Source organism: Oenanthe melanoleuca, chromosome 6 (assembly GCF_029582105.1).
Source record: "Oenanthe melanoleuca isolate GR-GAL-2019-014 chromosome 6, OMel1.0, whole genome shotgun sequence".
Classification (NCBI taxonomy): Eukaryota; Metazoa; Chordata; class Aves; order Passeriformes; family Muscicapidae; genus Oenanthe; species Oenanthe melanoleuca.
In genome coordinates this window covers 34726932-34741590 of record NC_079340.1, presented here as the reverse complement: position 1 = coordinate 34741590, position 14659 = coordinate 34726932, and the positions used below count along the sequence as shown (strand labels likewise).

Genomic DNA, 14659 nt, shown 5'->3' with positions numbered 1-14659 from the left:
CTCCAAGATTGTGGAGCCCAGCTGTTCCCCCAGCACTGCCAAGGCCACCAAATGCCACATCCACATGACTTTTGCATCCCTCCAGCCCTGCTCTGGGCAGCTGTGCTACAGATGGAGAGCCCTTTCAAGGAAGGAATTTTCCCTAAATCAAACCTAAACCTCCCCTGGTGTGACTTGAGGCTGTTTCCGCTTGTCCTGTCACTTGCTGCCTGGGTAAAGAGACTGACCCCTCCCTGGCTCCAACCTCATTTCAGCTAGTTATACAGAGGTTTGGGTTTGTATTAGAAGCATTCAATATTTACACAGAAAACTTCACATTATAGTGAATTTACTTTAGACAGTTCAAGGTAGAACACAACTACACTTGGTTACTATTGACCGACTGTGTGGAACCAAACAAGCAGCACAACTACTGATGACAGCTAGGGTTTGGATCCTTATAAATATATAGGTATCTAATTCTAGTTGGTCTACAGATTTATGTCAAATATTACAACTTAACTTTAGCTATTCTTCACCAGCATAGTTTTGTATAGCAGTGTTGTAGTATCTTCATTTGGACCAATTCATTGACCATCACCACTGTTCTAGAAAGGTGGAACTTCGACATGTACAGAAGAAAGGGAATGGAAAAGTGTAGATCCTATTATGACTCTATACATGAAACTATCTGTAACTATCTATATCTGTATATATGTTTAGGTTGGAAAAGACCTCTAAGATTATAGAGCCCAAGCTCTCCCAAGCTGCCACATATATAACAACATACATAGCAACTACTTATTTCAATTACTGTTTGTTGCAAAAACCAATTCTATATCCCATTCTTACTTTTGGCTTAACTAAAAGGGGCTCTGAATTTTGGAAGTCCTATTCCACTGGTTTTTGAAAGATGACGGAGGACATAGAATAATAGATACTTCTGGCCAAAAGGCATGCACAATTACAGCTGGATTTGCACACACTATGGTAATGCTTACTACATGGTGGATGAGGCCTCTCTCGTATATTTGGTTGTACTTGTAGCTCTTTCATTTTCTAGATGGCTTTATCACATACTTGTTCTATGCCCAGGTGGGTTTTAAGGAATATACAGCTGCAGGCATGTAGAAAAAAGCATATAAAAACCTGGAAATCAAACTTTTTTTTTTTTTTGTAATTTTTTTTTTAATCCTAGTTAATGAATATGGCTTTAGAATGCAGTTGGTCAGATTCCTTAGTGGAATTGCAGACACTGACACGACTTACATATTTTGCGTATGCATCACAAGACCACAAAAGAGTGATGACTTGTTCCAAAAGGATCTTGGACTCAGATAAGAATTTTGTCCACAACAGAAGTATTAAGAAATATGGCATGTAAGTACATAGAATTTTGTATGATATGGTATTGTACTTGAACTAAGGTTTTGAAGAAAGCGGGCAAATGTGTTTGGTCACATAATCTAAAATGGAAGAATCTTTTTTCCCAAAAAATAGTTCAGTTAGAGATGAAAATGGAAGTTAAAGGCAGTGAGAGATCCAGATTGTGGCTCTGGACCCTGTTCAGGAAGCCAGATGAAACTTGCCATCCAAATGAGTCAGAAGCTTGTACATCTCTGTGTTTGGGTGTCTTCCCTGGAGCACTGCTGCTCTGAAATGATCCCTGGCAATCATAGTATTTTGACACTTTTATAATTTCTAAGCAGAAAATCTGATTCTACTTTTGCGTTTTGGTGCAAATTGGTTTCAGTTTTCATCTGGCTCTAACACACATAATTCACGGGCCAGGTTGGAGCTGGAGGTGATGAAAGATTCGAGAGCTCCTGTCTGTACTCCAGGCTGTGCTGTCAGGGAGTCTGACAGCACTGCACTGCCCGCTATGCATATGGGTGCAGTAGGAATGTAACTAATTCCTTTGAAAGCCCAGCCTCTTACTTAACTGATACTTTGAAACCTGGCTAAAAAAAAAAAAAAAAAAAGTTTATGTACTTCAAGCCCTCTATTTCTAAAAACAATTTCCTCCAAAAGCAGAATTTAAATTTATCCGAAAAGAATCAGCTTTGTTTAATAGCAGGTTTTTTGAAACTAGGAAGTTTGAAATAAAAGTGAAAGATTTCAGATACAATATAGTGTTCATGTTTTCTCTCTGCAAAATAATTCAACTTATAAAAACACTATTCTGTTCCTTGAAACTTGTAGTTGTTTTGTACTTGGGTTTAAAAACCAAGTAATTTATCTTAATATTAAATAGATAGTTTCAGAACTTCACAGAAATTGAGACTACTTTCTGACATCTAGCAATCTGCAAAGTGCTGAAAGATACAATGTTGATTGTAGAGCCATGAGCTGCGGATGCTGTTTCCAAGGAATGCAGGGCAGGATTCCCCGGGAATGCAGGGCAGGATTCCAGGGAATGCAGGGCAGGATTCCTCGGGAATGCAGGGCAGGATTCCAGGGAATGCAGGGCAGGATTCCCCGGGAATGCAGGGCAGGATTCCAGGGAATGCAGGGCAGGATTCCTCGGGAATGCAGGGCAGGATTCCAGGGAATGCAGGGCAGGATTCCCCGGGAATGCAGGGCAGGATTCCAGGGAATGCAGGGCAGGATTCCTCGGGAATGCAGGGCAGGATTCCAGGGAATGCAGGGCAGGATTCCTCGGGAATGCAGGGCAGGATTCCAGGGAATGCAGGACAGGATTCCAGGGAATGCCGGGCAGGATTCCCCGGGAATGCAGGGCAGGATTCCAGGGAATGCCGGGCGGGATTCCAGGGAATGCAGGACAGGATTCCAGGGAATGCCGGGAAGGATTCCCCGGGAATGAAGGGCAGGATTCCCCGGGAATGAAGGGCAGGATTCCAGGGAATGCCGGGCGGGATTCCAGGGAATGAAGGGCAGGATTCCAGGGAATGCCGGGCAGGATTCCCCGGGAATGAAGGGCAGGATTCCAGGGAATGAAGGGCAGGATTCCAGGGAATGCCGGGCGGGATTCCAGGGAATGCAGGACAGAATTCCAGGGAATGCCGGGCAGAATTCCAGGGAATGCAGGACAGGATTCCAGGGAATGCAGGACAGAATTCCAGGGAATGCCGGGACGAATTCCAGGGAATGCAGGACAGGATTCCAGGGAATGCCGGGCGGGGCCGGGGCCGGCGCGCTCCTGCCGCGGGCAGCGCTGCCCTCTGCTGGCCACGGGCCGTGCCTGCCCCGGCCCCGGCTCCGGCCCCGCTGGTAACGCGGCCACCGAGAGCTCCTGCAGTTTGTGATCACTCTTTTCATACTCAGTTCTGTTAATCAGTGGTATTAACCAATGGGATATACTTGTTTGTGTATTCATTTCTTGACTGATTAACTCTGGGACTGAAATCTACATTGTTTTCTTCTACATGTATTAGAGTAGGATCCATATCAATTTCTCAATAGCCCTGGACATACTTTACCAGACACAAGCATAACAAATTCCAAAAGAAAGTACCAAAAATGGTCTAATTTTCCCGATTTCTGGTTTTAATTTTAATTGCTTGGTGTATAAATTCGACTTGGGCCTAATTCTTTTTTTTTAATGTACAATAGTGAAAAATAGGGAGAAAATTTCAAACCTATGTTGATTCCTTGCTAAAAATTGATAATAGTTTTTAAAATACGATTTCGCAGCTATTTTCGTTAGAGGTGTGAAAACGACATTTCAGTCTACCTTTTCACAAAATATTCAGTTTTTGAAATGTTTTCTACTTTTAAAAGGAAACTCAGTAGAAGCATTTGTAACTTCCAAAGCAAGGGGCATGTACATAGTAGCAACTTTAATACATCATTAATAGGAAGTGGTATGATCTTTGCCCGTAAGACTTAGCACTTCTTGAAGTATTTGCCTTTATGCAGGCTTGGTAACAGGGTGAGACAAGAAATGTTAAGCACTACAGCCTGTATACAAGGAAAGAGCATAATGGAAAACTTGTCTGGAAGAAAAGATCTGCGTGTAGCAGCATCAAAAACCTTTGTTCAGAGTGCCAGGTATGTTTTATGTTGAGAGAAAAATATTATCAAATAGATCTAAAGTTTACTTACAGTTTTGGGGATCATCATATTTTCTCCCAAGACTGATAAAAATCAACATTGTTGTGAGTTGAAATGTTTAACAAAGGATTTTACAGATTTTTGCACTTTAGTAAATTTATCAAGTACTTTCCACATAATTGACCTTGTAGTGTCATAGGATCATCCCATCCTCAAAAGGACTCTAGTTCAGACTCCTATCAAAGCAGGGCCAGTCCAGGCTTTATCCAGTCTGGCTGTGAAAACCTCAAGGAGTGGGGACACGCAGCCTGTGTGAGTGACCTGCTTCACTGCGCGGCTGGACCCATGGGGACATTCTCTTTTTAACTTATGCCTGTTCTTGCTTGTTCTGCCATTCCCTGGGAAAAGCCTGACTGTTGCTTCTCAATAACTTTGTTAGGTTATTGAGAAGCTTCTCCTTGTTAGGTCTCCCAAAGCCACCTCTTCAGCTAGAGCTCTTCTCAACGCAAGCACAGTCCAGTCCCTGAATCATCTCAGTGGCCCTTCACTGAGCTCCTTATGGTTTCTCCATGTCTGCCATGTATTGGGTGGGCTAGAACTGGATGCAGCAGTCCAAACATGATCTGTGATGACTGACAGCTTCAAGAGGCTGCTTTTTTAAAAACAGTAACACTGTTCAATCGATGATTACATTGCACCAATCAATCTGTAATTTTTCACTAAAATGCCAAGCTGTTTCTCACACAGAATACACTGTGTTGTGTCACAATCTGCAGGATTACTAACTTTTATTAATTCGAAGTTCATTGGCATGAAATACGCTCAAAGCAATTTGAATGCAGTTAGAGGCATTTGGGACATATTCTTGTGTTACAGTGGTACTGTACTAAGGAAAATCCACAGTACGGTTTACTATGTTTTATTTTTTAATGTTTTTTTTAAATGAGAAATTAACATAATAGGTAGCCAAAAAAGTATATTATTCCAATGAGAACATCTGAAGGAGGTTTCTGCTATTTTTAATGAATTCTCTTGAGCTAAGATTATGCAGAAATACAGTAAAATCATTGATATGCTACTTATTTATTCCTAGTTCTGCTGAGCGTGTGAAGTTGTTTGGTATATAACCGTGGAAAATAGCTTATGCTAAGTCCTCATTGCTGGGGTCTTCCATAGATCAACTAAACCCAAATGTTCCTAGAAGTAAAATTCTTTATTATAGCTGAAGTGTGGTTGTTTTTCCATATTAAGTTCTACTTCCTTTTCTTCAGGTATGCAGGTGAAGCTGGAAATTATTCCCTCGTAATGTTTGCAGCTAGGCACTTTTGGAATGCATGTTTACCTTTACTAGGCTCACCACATGACAGAGAACAGTTTAAGGAACCTACCGAAATAATTCTTAACAATATAATTAAAGCAGAATCTAAACACAAACAGGTAAAAATTTCTAATAGGTATTGCTTATTTAAAGTGATTGGTGCTGATGGAAAAGAAACTTCAAGATACCTTTCCTAAGAGTCAAAAGTGACTTATTTGTCATAAACACATTTCTGCTTCTTACCTTATGCAGTCACATACTCTTATATTCCATTTGGTGATTCTTTTGGTTTTGGGCAATTGTCAAACTAAGTGAAGGTTTCTCCTACCTGCAGACTCAAATTTCTTCTGCCTGCAAAAGGAAAGTTTTACTTTGCACATGTTCAGATTTCTAACAGACTGTTTAGGACTTTGGCAGTAGGAAGAAGTTAAAATTTAGACTGTGCTGGGGGTTTTTGATAAAATTAAATACTTGTTGATTATGAACAGCATGTGTAATCCAAAGAAGTCATCCCCTTGAAGCAGTATGCAGGTGATGTGTGTCACATAGCAGAACTATGCTGTAGAGGAGAGGGAAACACCAAATCTCTGACCTTTGGGTGAGAATTGTGATAGTCAAATTTTCAGAGGCAAGGAGGGGGATCTGCTTTAGGCAGGAGTGTAGATGGAGAGCTCTGTAGGGTCTCAGCTACTCTCTGACTATCTGAGAGTACTTCAGGATTTCATGTTAATTAATGAGTGTAAGCAATTGAATATTCCTAAGTATTGGGTTTGTATTGTAGGACTCTGGAGAAATGCCTGTGGCTTTCATCTGGTCAATAAGCTATTTAGGTTACAGGTTGCAGGTTACATTAATGATATGGATTGGTTCACAGACAAAACAAAAGTTCAATCATACTTAACTTCAGTTAATATGTTAACTGAAAGATTAAGATGTTTTGGTTTTGGTTTTTGTTTGGTTTGGTTTTCTGGTTTTTTTTTCAGAAAAAGAAAGATACATGTCCTTTGCATCAGTGGATTACAAAGGATTTTCAAAATATTGGGTTATCAGTTGGATGCTTTCTCCCAGGCATGTTCTTCCTTCTGTTTATGTGGTAATAAAAGAAACCCCAGCATTTTGTAATCATTATTCTGATTCTTCAATATATTAATAAATCATTTAAATATACTTCAAAGGTGCTGAGGAAGATCTGACATTAAGAACGTCCTTATATGGTCTATTATTCCACATCTATGCTGATAAAGCTGACTGGGAGACAGCACTGAAACTCCTGGATGAAGCTGCTCAAGTTTTGCCTCAGACAAGACACAAACTGTAAGTTGGTTGACTTATTTTTATTAACATAAGCATTTTGATTCTTGAGAAGTGTAAAACTCCTGAGTATTTTTTTATTTTGCATTGGGAAAGTATTATGATTGCTTTTTAGCGGCCTGTCCTTAAAACACAAAACACACTTGTGCCTTTTCCATGAAAAAGACACACATGAACAGTGCTTCCTATCATTAATCTGCTAATAATATTTGTAAATTTAATTTTTAAGAAAGTTGTATACAAGTAGTATCTTACTTCTCAAGCAAATAGATGCATGAAAGTGGCTATATAGCAAGAATTCCTAACTGCAAGCCCATCTTCATTAAATGGAAACTAAATTGTCTAGGGAACTGTTAACATAATCTTCTTGAGTTGGGTTCATGCCCTTTTATGCCAGTTTATAAGCTTTGCATCTTTGCACTATACTAATACGAACTAGTAAATGTGTCTTGCTCACAAAGTCGCTTTACAGGTACAGACACAAGTAATTTGTAATTTGTTTGATCTTTCTTCTAGTCTGATTTTCAAACTTATGGCTACAGTGAGGGCAGGATCTGGATGCAATTTTGTGATGGGCACTCAGAAAGTCAGTCATGAAAGTGAAGGTTATTTGTCACATATGTGGCGACACCTGGCCACAGTCTCCAGAAGTATTGTTGGACAGTTAAGCTGTTTTCAAAATGCCATCATTGCTTTACAGGTTTGTCAGTTCTTCCTGTTTGTTCCCATGCTGATAGAATGATATTTCTCAGGTGATTGATAGGACTGTAAGTTCCTGAATGTGTAGGGAGGCCATATACTTTTTTATAACTTTGAGATTTCTTTTCAGTAGGAAAACTCTCTGTGGTTGAATCTTTATATTCAGTAAAATTTTAGTTGAGTCTGGCTGAAGAAAAATGTCCAAGAGTAGCAAGTGTATTTAATAAAATGAAGATTTAACTGATGAAACTTTAGAATATCATGAAACTTTACATGAAATTTTAGAATATCATTTTGATGGTTTACATAAACAAATACAAATTGACTCCTCCTTTATTACTTTTATAGAAACAAGAAGATGAATGGCAGAGAGTTGATTACCTGATGGAATTTGCTGAATGTTTATATTGTAATCAATTTCCCCTCAAGGATGCTATTAAACCTCTGGAGTGGGCAGTAGATCTCCTGCTTTGTATGAGATTCCCTATGCAGTCCTCACAAGAGGAAGGTATGCAGTGGTTGTTTCTCCTTAAGAGGAATTTCTCTGCAGGAAACACAAACGAGATTTTCAATTTACTTAGTTACCAGAAAGAATGGCACAAGCTTGCCTGTATTTTCCTGTGAATTTACTGTCATTTATTCAATGCAAGTTCAGTTTATCTGTGAATTCTGTGTTATGCTGTGAAGACTTACACTCAGTACTTTGGTATAGTAAGATACTGCTCCCCTCTGACATAGGGATTCCTGAGATGTGAGATGCTACCAGAAAGCATTGCTGGACAGTTTGTTTCACGTGAGTTCTTATGGAGGGACAGATGAAACTGAAGGAAACAGTTTCTGTGTCAAGATTTTGGTACCTAAGTCCATTACCTTTTCCTTGGCATTATCTTAGCATTAATTTGTCAAAAATTACTTTCAAAGGGATGTATGCCTTCAACTACTTCTGAGCTCTTCTGAATTCTTTGCTCCTTTTACATAAATATCCACTTGTACTGGTAGGACCTTACTGACCTGTTCTGATAGGATACCCCAATATTCATTTGGGAAAAAAGTATCTGTTTTCTGGAACCATGCTGTCCTGAGTGGCATTAGTGAATATCTGCGGTGCTGTTCTTTTTTGTGTGGGTAGACATGGATCAGACAAGCACTTCTGGTGTTTCATTGAGGGAGATAAACATGCAGCGTCTCTCCTGTCACACAGTAGATTAGTAACAAAATTAGCAATATTGTGTTTATACTTTTCTGTTAGTGGTTTTGTTGGGTTCTTCTTTCAGTCTCATGGTGATTTAAGTTTTGTATTAGCTCTGTAATGATCCTCCAACCAGTTTCACCTGTTTGCTTATGATTACTATCCTTACATTACTTAAGCTTCAAGAAGATTTTTGCAAAGCTCTTAATGGAAACTGAAATAATATAATATAAAGGGAAATTAGATTCAAATATAAAACAGCCCAGGTTGGAAGCAACCTCAAAAGGTCGTCTGGTCCAGCCTTTCTGGATTTCATCTCTCTATCAGGCTTACATCATTTATTATACAATACCGTTAAATTGTTGATTAAAAACATGGTACAAGCAGCATTACATCATTTTAACAAGAGCACCTATAGTAGATAGATTTCCATTTTTCTATTTTTCCCCTAAATATTTGTGTTTTCAATTCAGAAATTTTGATTTTTAAATACTTTTTTACAGTGCTGACACTGTGAGCATGTGTTTGGGTTTTTTTTAACAGAAAACAATGCTTTACCAGAGTTCCTGCCTACAGAAAATGCTAAGATGAGCAATGAAGCAAGTGGTACCGTGCCCCAAATTAATTTGGAAGATTTAAGCAATATTAAACAACTGGAAGCTTTGTTTAGAGCACAGACATTAATGGCTTTATTTTCTGGTCCTGGTTCTTCCTCTCACCAGCAGCACTGTTTGATGGCATATGGCTGCATTGTCCGTGTCTGGCAGGTGAGATGGTGTGAGGTCCTGTGCTGTTCTGTGGCACTGTCATGTGGCCGGTGCATTTCACATTTCCTTGTGTAATCATGGCAGCAGCTATTCATTTGGTGTCTAACTTTGTCCTTAGAGTTTCCTGGTTTATGGTGCAGTTAGTGTATTTTCTCAGGTTTAAGGATTAAGCGAGAAAATTGTGAGAAAAGGTATAACCATGTCATATGAAAGGAATTAAAGTAGTACAGGACACTTTGTTTTGGCTGACAAAATAAAACAGAGCTGACTGCAGACATCCACTTCAAATCAAGCTGTTTGGTATTAGCATTCCATAAATAACTAAGAAGATCTTAAAATATTCTCTGAAAAAATCTGCTGCCTCTGACTTTTTAAAAGATGTTACTTTTTAAAAGTGTTACCTTTAATTTGAAATTTTAATTTGTTGTGAGTATCCAGCATTATTTTTTTATTCATATTTTCTATTCTTCTCTTGATTCCTGAAGTAAAACATATTATTCTTCTCAAATTAATGTGGCATTTGTTTTTGGTTTTTTGTTGTTGTTGTTTGGTTGGGTTTTTGTTTGGTTGGTTTTGGTTTCGTTTGTAGTTGTTGTTTTTTTTTTTAATTTTAGGTAAGATCAGAATCTGTGCTCGCTTTTGTACAGAGGAAGTTTTAGTTAATTCTTATGTATGCTTGAATATTTAGAAATTTCTATTATATTACATTCAGTAGTAGCATTGTAAAACACTATCCCAGAGAGAGGAGAGAGTGACTCTGCTGTCTTGCAGATTCCTTTCTTATAAAATTCATCCCTTATAGAAAATGAAGCTAGTTAGACTAGTGGTTAAAAAAAAAAAAAAAAATAAAATTGCATTTGCAGCCATATAGGATAAAAAAAGTAGCAGTAGTATTTATCACAGGGATGATCTTGTCTTTTGACAGTTCTGCTGCTTAATTGTACCGCCATGATTGTCCTAAATGCTTGTACAAAAAATGCAAGCCTCCAGGTGTCTCTGAACTTGTTACTTTTCTGAAGAAAATTATTACACGAGCAGAACATGGTATATGACAATTGTTGATATCTGTAGATAGCTGTGACTTGCAGTGGATAATAACTATTACTAGACACTCAGATTTTTATTTTTTTAATTACAGATTTTAAATAATTAACTGTAATTATTTGATTGTCTAGGTGTCATTGTCAGCATCAGGGATTATTACAAAAGCATTCTCAAAGACTTCACAACCTACAGGTCCTCAGAAAGTGAAGCTAAAAACTCCTAAAAAGAAAGAGAAACAAGTAAGACCCACTTTTCTGTGGAATTAAAACCACCCTCTAAGATATATTTCCCTGGGCTCATTGGGTAAATGATTTCCTGTACTGACTCTCATAACCTGGGAAGAATTTCTCTGTGAATTCTGTGGATCCTACCTTCACTCTTGATCACACAATCTTGACAGATCATGGATTTACAAACACTTTTGTTTGTTGTCGTGGTCAAATACTGCTGTTTTGTCTGGAGATCCTAAAAACACCCCAAATCTGACAATACTTCAAAGGATATTAAGCAAATGTGTAAATTTTTTAACTGAATATTTAACACCAATAGGATTGTTAATTTGACCTCATAAGTGTTCTTGTTTTTATTATAGGTTGAAGTTTCTCTTGCAAAGGAGAAGTCTAAAGGGAAAGAATCAGTTGATACCATACCAGCAGATGTGGAAGAATGGGCCCAGTACAACTGTCCCATTAACATTAGAGATATCTTTAAACAGAAATCAAATAGTTACGGTATTAACTGGGATAATTTCCCAAAACCTGTAAGTATACTCCTCAAAATTCTAAAGCATTTACTATTTAGAAGAAAATCAGTACCAGAAAATGGTTATATTTTAGTTTTTCTGTGTATTTTCAGACAGCTGTCCCAAATACTTTTGTATTGAGATATTCATTAATTCTTCAAAAGGTGTTAGCCTGTTCTCTGCATGCTGAAATGAAGTTAACTTAGAGAAGACATTTACCAGCTTTCTGTGTGCCTTGCTGCTCTTTCACCTAGGAAGTTTCTTTGTGTCTTTTTTGAGGTTTATTTTGGAACTGAAGATGTAATTATTAATTTAAAATTTCTTTTCTATAAAATTACATTTATACTGACTGAACTTTAAAAAAATTCTTTTCAGACTTGCACTTTGTATTTTATGGACCTTTTATCTAAAGAACTACAGAAAATTTTTTGTCCCCACCTGATTCTTCCGATCTTTCAGCTAGCTGAAGTTATTGCTAGTGAAGTTCTGGAATGTAGAAGTCTGTCTGATCTCTATCACCTTCGGTTTGTATCCTTCATTTATTTTAAATAAAAGAGAAACTGAATGGAGTGGACCATCCATTAATATTTCACCAAGTAGTAACAAGAATTTTTGTGACTGACTGTAATGGCTTCTAATTTATTTTTCTTTATTTTTTAAATGCATTTTAATAGAATTTTGATGAATAGGTTTGTGGAATTAAGGCCACTAAGTTTATTTATTACTAAAGATGATCTTCCATGTGGAAAGCATATGAGATTAAGAAGTCTGGCCACTTTCATGTGAAAAAGTTTTGAAATGCCTTATTGTCATTTAACTGAAAAAGCAAAGTAAAAAAAAGCTTCTATGAAAAAAGTCTTATCTATTAAGTATTCAAAAGGCAGAGTCCCTGCTTGCCCCTTAATCCCCTTAATCTATCAAAAATATATTCTCCACCTTAAGGGCACAAAGAAGTTGCCCTGGTAAGTGCATTTTTAGAGAGATTTGTCTTTGCGCCCAAAATTGCGTTATTCTTTATGGATGAGAATCTCTAAAAGGTTTGATTTAAAAGTATTTAATATGCATGCAATTGAAAATTCTTGCTGTTTCAATTAAAGCATTCAATCATGCTGTTTTGATATGTATTAAATAACATTTGCTTATTATCAGTCATAAGCAGTAATTGCTTCTTTTCTGATAATTCATGCAACACCACATAATGAATCTTTAGCAAGCCTGAGCTGATCCCACCGAGCAGAATAGATATTCATGTATACAAATACATGTTTATCTGCCAGTTGATTCTGAGTTGCTTTCTTACAAGGCTAAAAGGGACTTTCTGGTAGTAAATTATTTTCAGCCAAGATTCACCAGACAAAATTTTTTTGTTGATTCCTCAAGACTTGTGCTTATTTCATGGTATTTTATATATAACTATGACCCAATAAACGTGTAGGAATTTATTCCTCTTTACTCAGGAGAGAAAAGTAGGTTGGCACATACACATTGAGGAGCAGAGGTGTGGTGGTTGCATTCTGTAATGAGACATATAAATATTTTCATACTTTCAGTACATAATTTTTGCCATTAAGTCGAAGAGATAGGGCTTTGATGGATAAGGCTGGTGTTACTGGTGGGTGTCCCATCCCCAGAATTCTTCAAGGTCAGATTGGATAGAGTTTGGAGCAACCTGGTCTTGTGAAAGATGGCTTTTCCCATACCTTTAGATATCTTTAGAAGTTCTTTCCAGCCCAAACCATTCTTTGATTCTGTGACCTCTGTGATTGGGTAATTTCCCCTGGCTTTATTTAGTGTCTTTGCTATTGCCAGTATTTATCAAGACAAGCCAAGGTAGAATTGACAAATGAGGAATATGTGCTGTGTATATGTGATGTGCTTATATGAAGCAACATATGAATGATTCGGATTGTTTCTTAAACATTTCTTCTTTTTATTTGTAGAATTGCCCTGATATGTTCAGATTTAAAACTGAGTGAGGCATCTGTGTATCATGAGAAAGCTGCTGGAGAAGTACACATTAGTGAATTAGAGCAAGCAATGTATGTATTTTCACTGCTGAGGTGGTATTTATTTGAGACTGTTTGCCCTACAGTTGATAAGTGTTGTTGGGGGAAAAGAATAAAAAACATGGTCTCAGAACACATTTTTGGTATATTAGCTAAAATTCTGTGCAGGTTTGGTTAGAGTGTCTCTACAGAGTAGTGTATGGTAAAGATTCCTAACATGCTAATACTTTGTTATGAGATGCTTTTTAAAATATACTTGAATTTACATTTTCTTTCTTGTGATTTAGGTGTAGGCAAGAGATTGCACTGAAAAAAGAAAAAACTGTATGCATGAAGACAGAAGAAAGAAAAATACCTTTTGAAAGTGCTCAGCTTAATGGTAGTAGGAATGAGAATATTCTTACTTCAAGTGAAAAGGTTTTTATTTCTACTTCATTTTCTATACTAAATTAATTAGTCTTCCCTTTTTTTTTAATGCACTTGCTAGTTTGTTTTTAGATAATACTTGAGAAATACTTGAACACAAAAATCATTAAAAATGAATGCTACCTAAATTCTGCTAGCAGTCATCTGAAGCTGAGCTGGGTTTGCCTGGCATGTTATTTATATCAAGGAAGAACAAGACTGGAATCTTTATTCATGCAAAGTAAAACTACTTTCCTACAAATGGATTTGGGGACTAATGCAAATAGATTAAAAAGACTAAGAAGCAAAAAAGATCCTGTATTCACTCTTGGCCTCGTTTTTCATCTTCTTTCTCCATTACATTAGCACATACTCTTCTGCCTCCTCTTACATATTGTTTCAAGGGCTTGCAAATATTTCAGGTCTGTCTTTACTGTCTTTTCTTTAGGAAGATAATTGCTTTACTGATCTCTTTAACGTTTACCTCCACTTTGTTCTTTATTATGGCAATGCTGTCTGGACTGTCATCACACCATTTTGCTCTCTTTGTATATTCTTTCCATACTTGTGCATATAACATACCTTGTTTTTATAATTACTAATCCCTCACAAGTCACCACTTTTAGATCTTGTAAATAGTATTCCTCTTTGAGTTTTAGTTATTGCAAAAAATCAACTTTGTGACAGTAGCATATCTGAAGTAGTTAATCTGTCATACCGTTGGTTTAAACAGTATATACTTACTAGTTCAATGCCTTTGGAGGATTGTGAAATCCACTCTCATAAACTACCTGCTTTTCTTGAAATATAATGTTAAATTTTGAAGTTAGAAAATACAGGTGAGGTGTGGGATATCATAGTTAATAGCAACTTGTATTCTGTCTCATTTGTTTTGAAATTTATGAAGGTGTAATACTTCTTTAATTTTTTCAGGGTTTCAAGGTAAATGCAGTAACAGGAAAAGGACTGAGTGCACTTTCTTTCCCTCATTTGTGGATTGAAAAAGCTGAAGTACTAATTCAGCTAGGCTTGTATCAACCAGCAAGGCTTCTGCTTTCAGAGGCCCATGCTGCAACTCAGGTACAATACAAATTAAACAGAAAAAGAAACACGAATAACATGTGTAGGGAAAATGTTCATTTTGATGCAGTTATTCTTCAGAATAATAATAACCAAACTTCAAAG

General features: G+C 37.1%; 1 protein-coding gene across 1 annotated transcript in view; it reads left to right on the top strand.

The window, feature by feature from the left end:
• Nucleotides 1-14659, top strand: part of CFAP46 (cilia and flagella associated protein 46) — a 64195-nt gene that overhangs the window by 25524 nt on the left and 24012 nt on the right. Inside the window, exons 22-36 of the mRNA XM_056495662.1 lie at nt 1178-1359; nt 3859-3990; nt 5265-5470; nt 6093-6148; nt 6238-6379; nt 6487-6625; nt 7139-7322; nt 7670-7829; nt 9054-9277; nt 10453-10560; nt 10914-11081; nt 11439-11587; nt 13004-13102; nt 13357-13486; nt 14408-14554. Of these exons, the coding sequence (XP_056351637.1) occupies nt 1178-1359; nt 3859-3990; nt 5265-5470; nt 6093-6148; nt 6238-6379; nt 6487-6625; nt 7139-7322; nt 7670-7829; nt 9054-9277; nt 10453-10560; nt 10914-11081; nt 11439-11587; nt 13004-13102; nt 13357-13486; nt 14408-14554 (2226 nt within the window). The remainder of the gene's footprint in view (nt 1-1177; nt 1360-3858; nt 3991-5264; nt 5471-6092; nt 6149-6237; nt 6380-6486; nt 6626-7138; nt 7323-7669; nt 7830-9053; nt 9278-10452; nt 10561-10913; nt 11082-11438; nt 11588-13003; nt 13103-13356; nt 13487-14407; nt 14555-14659) is intronic.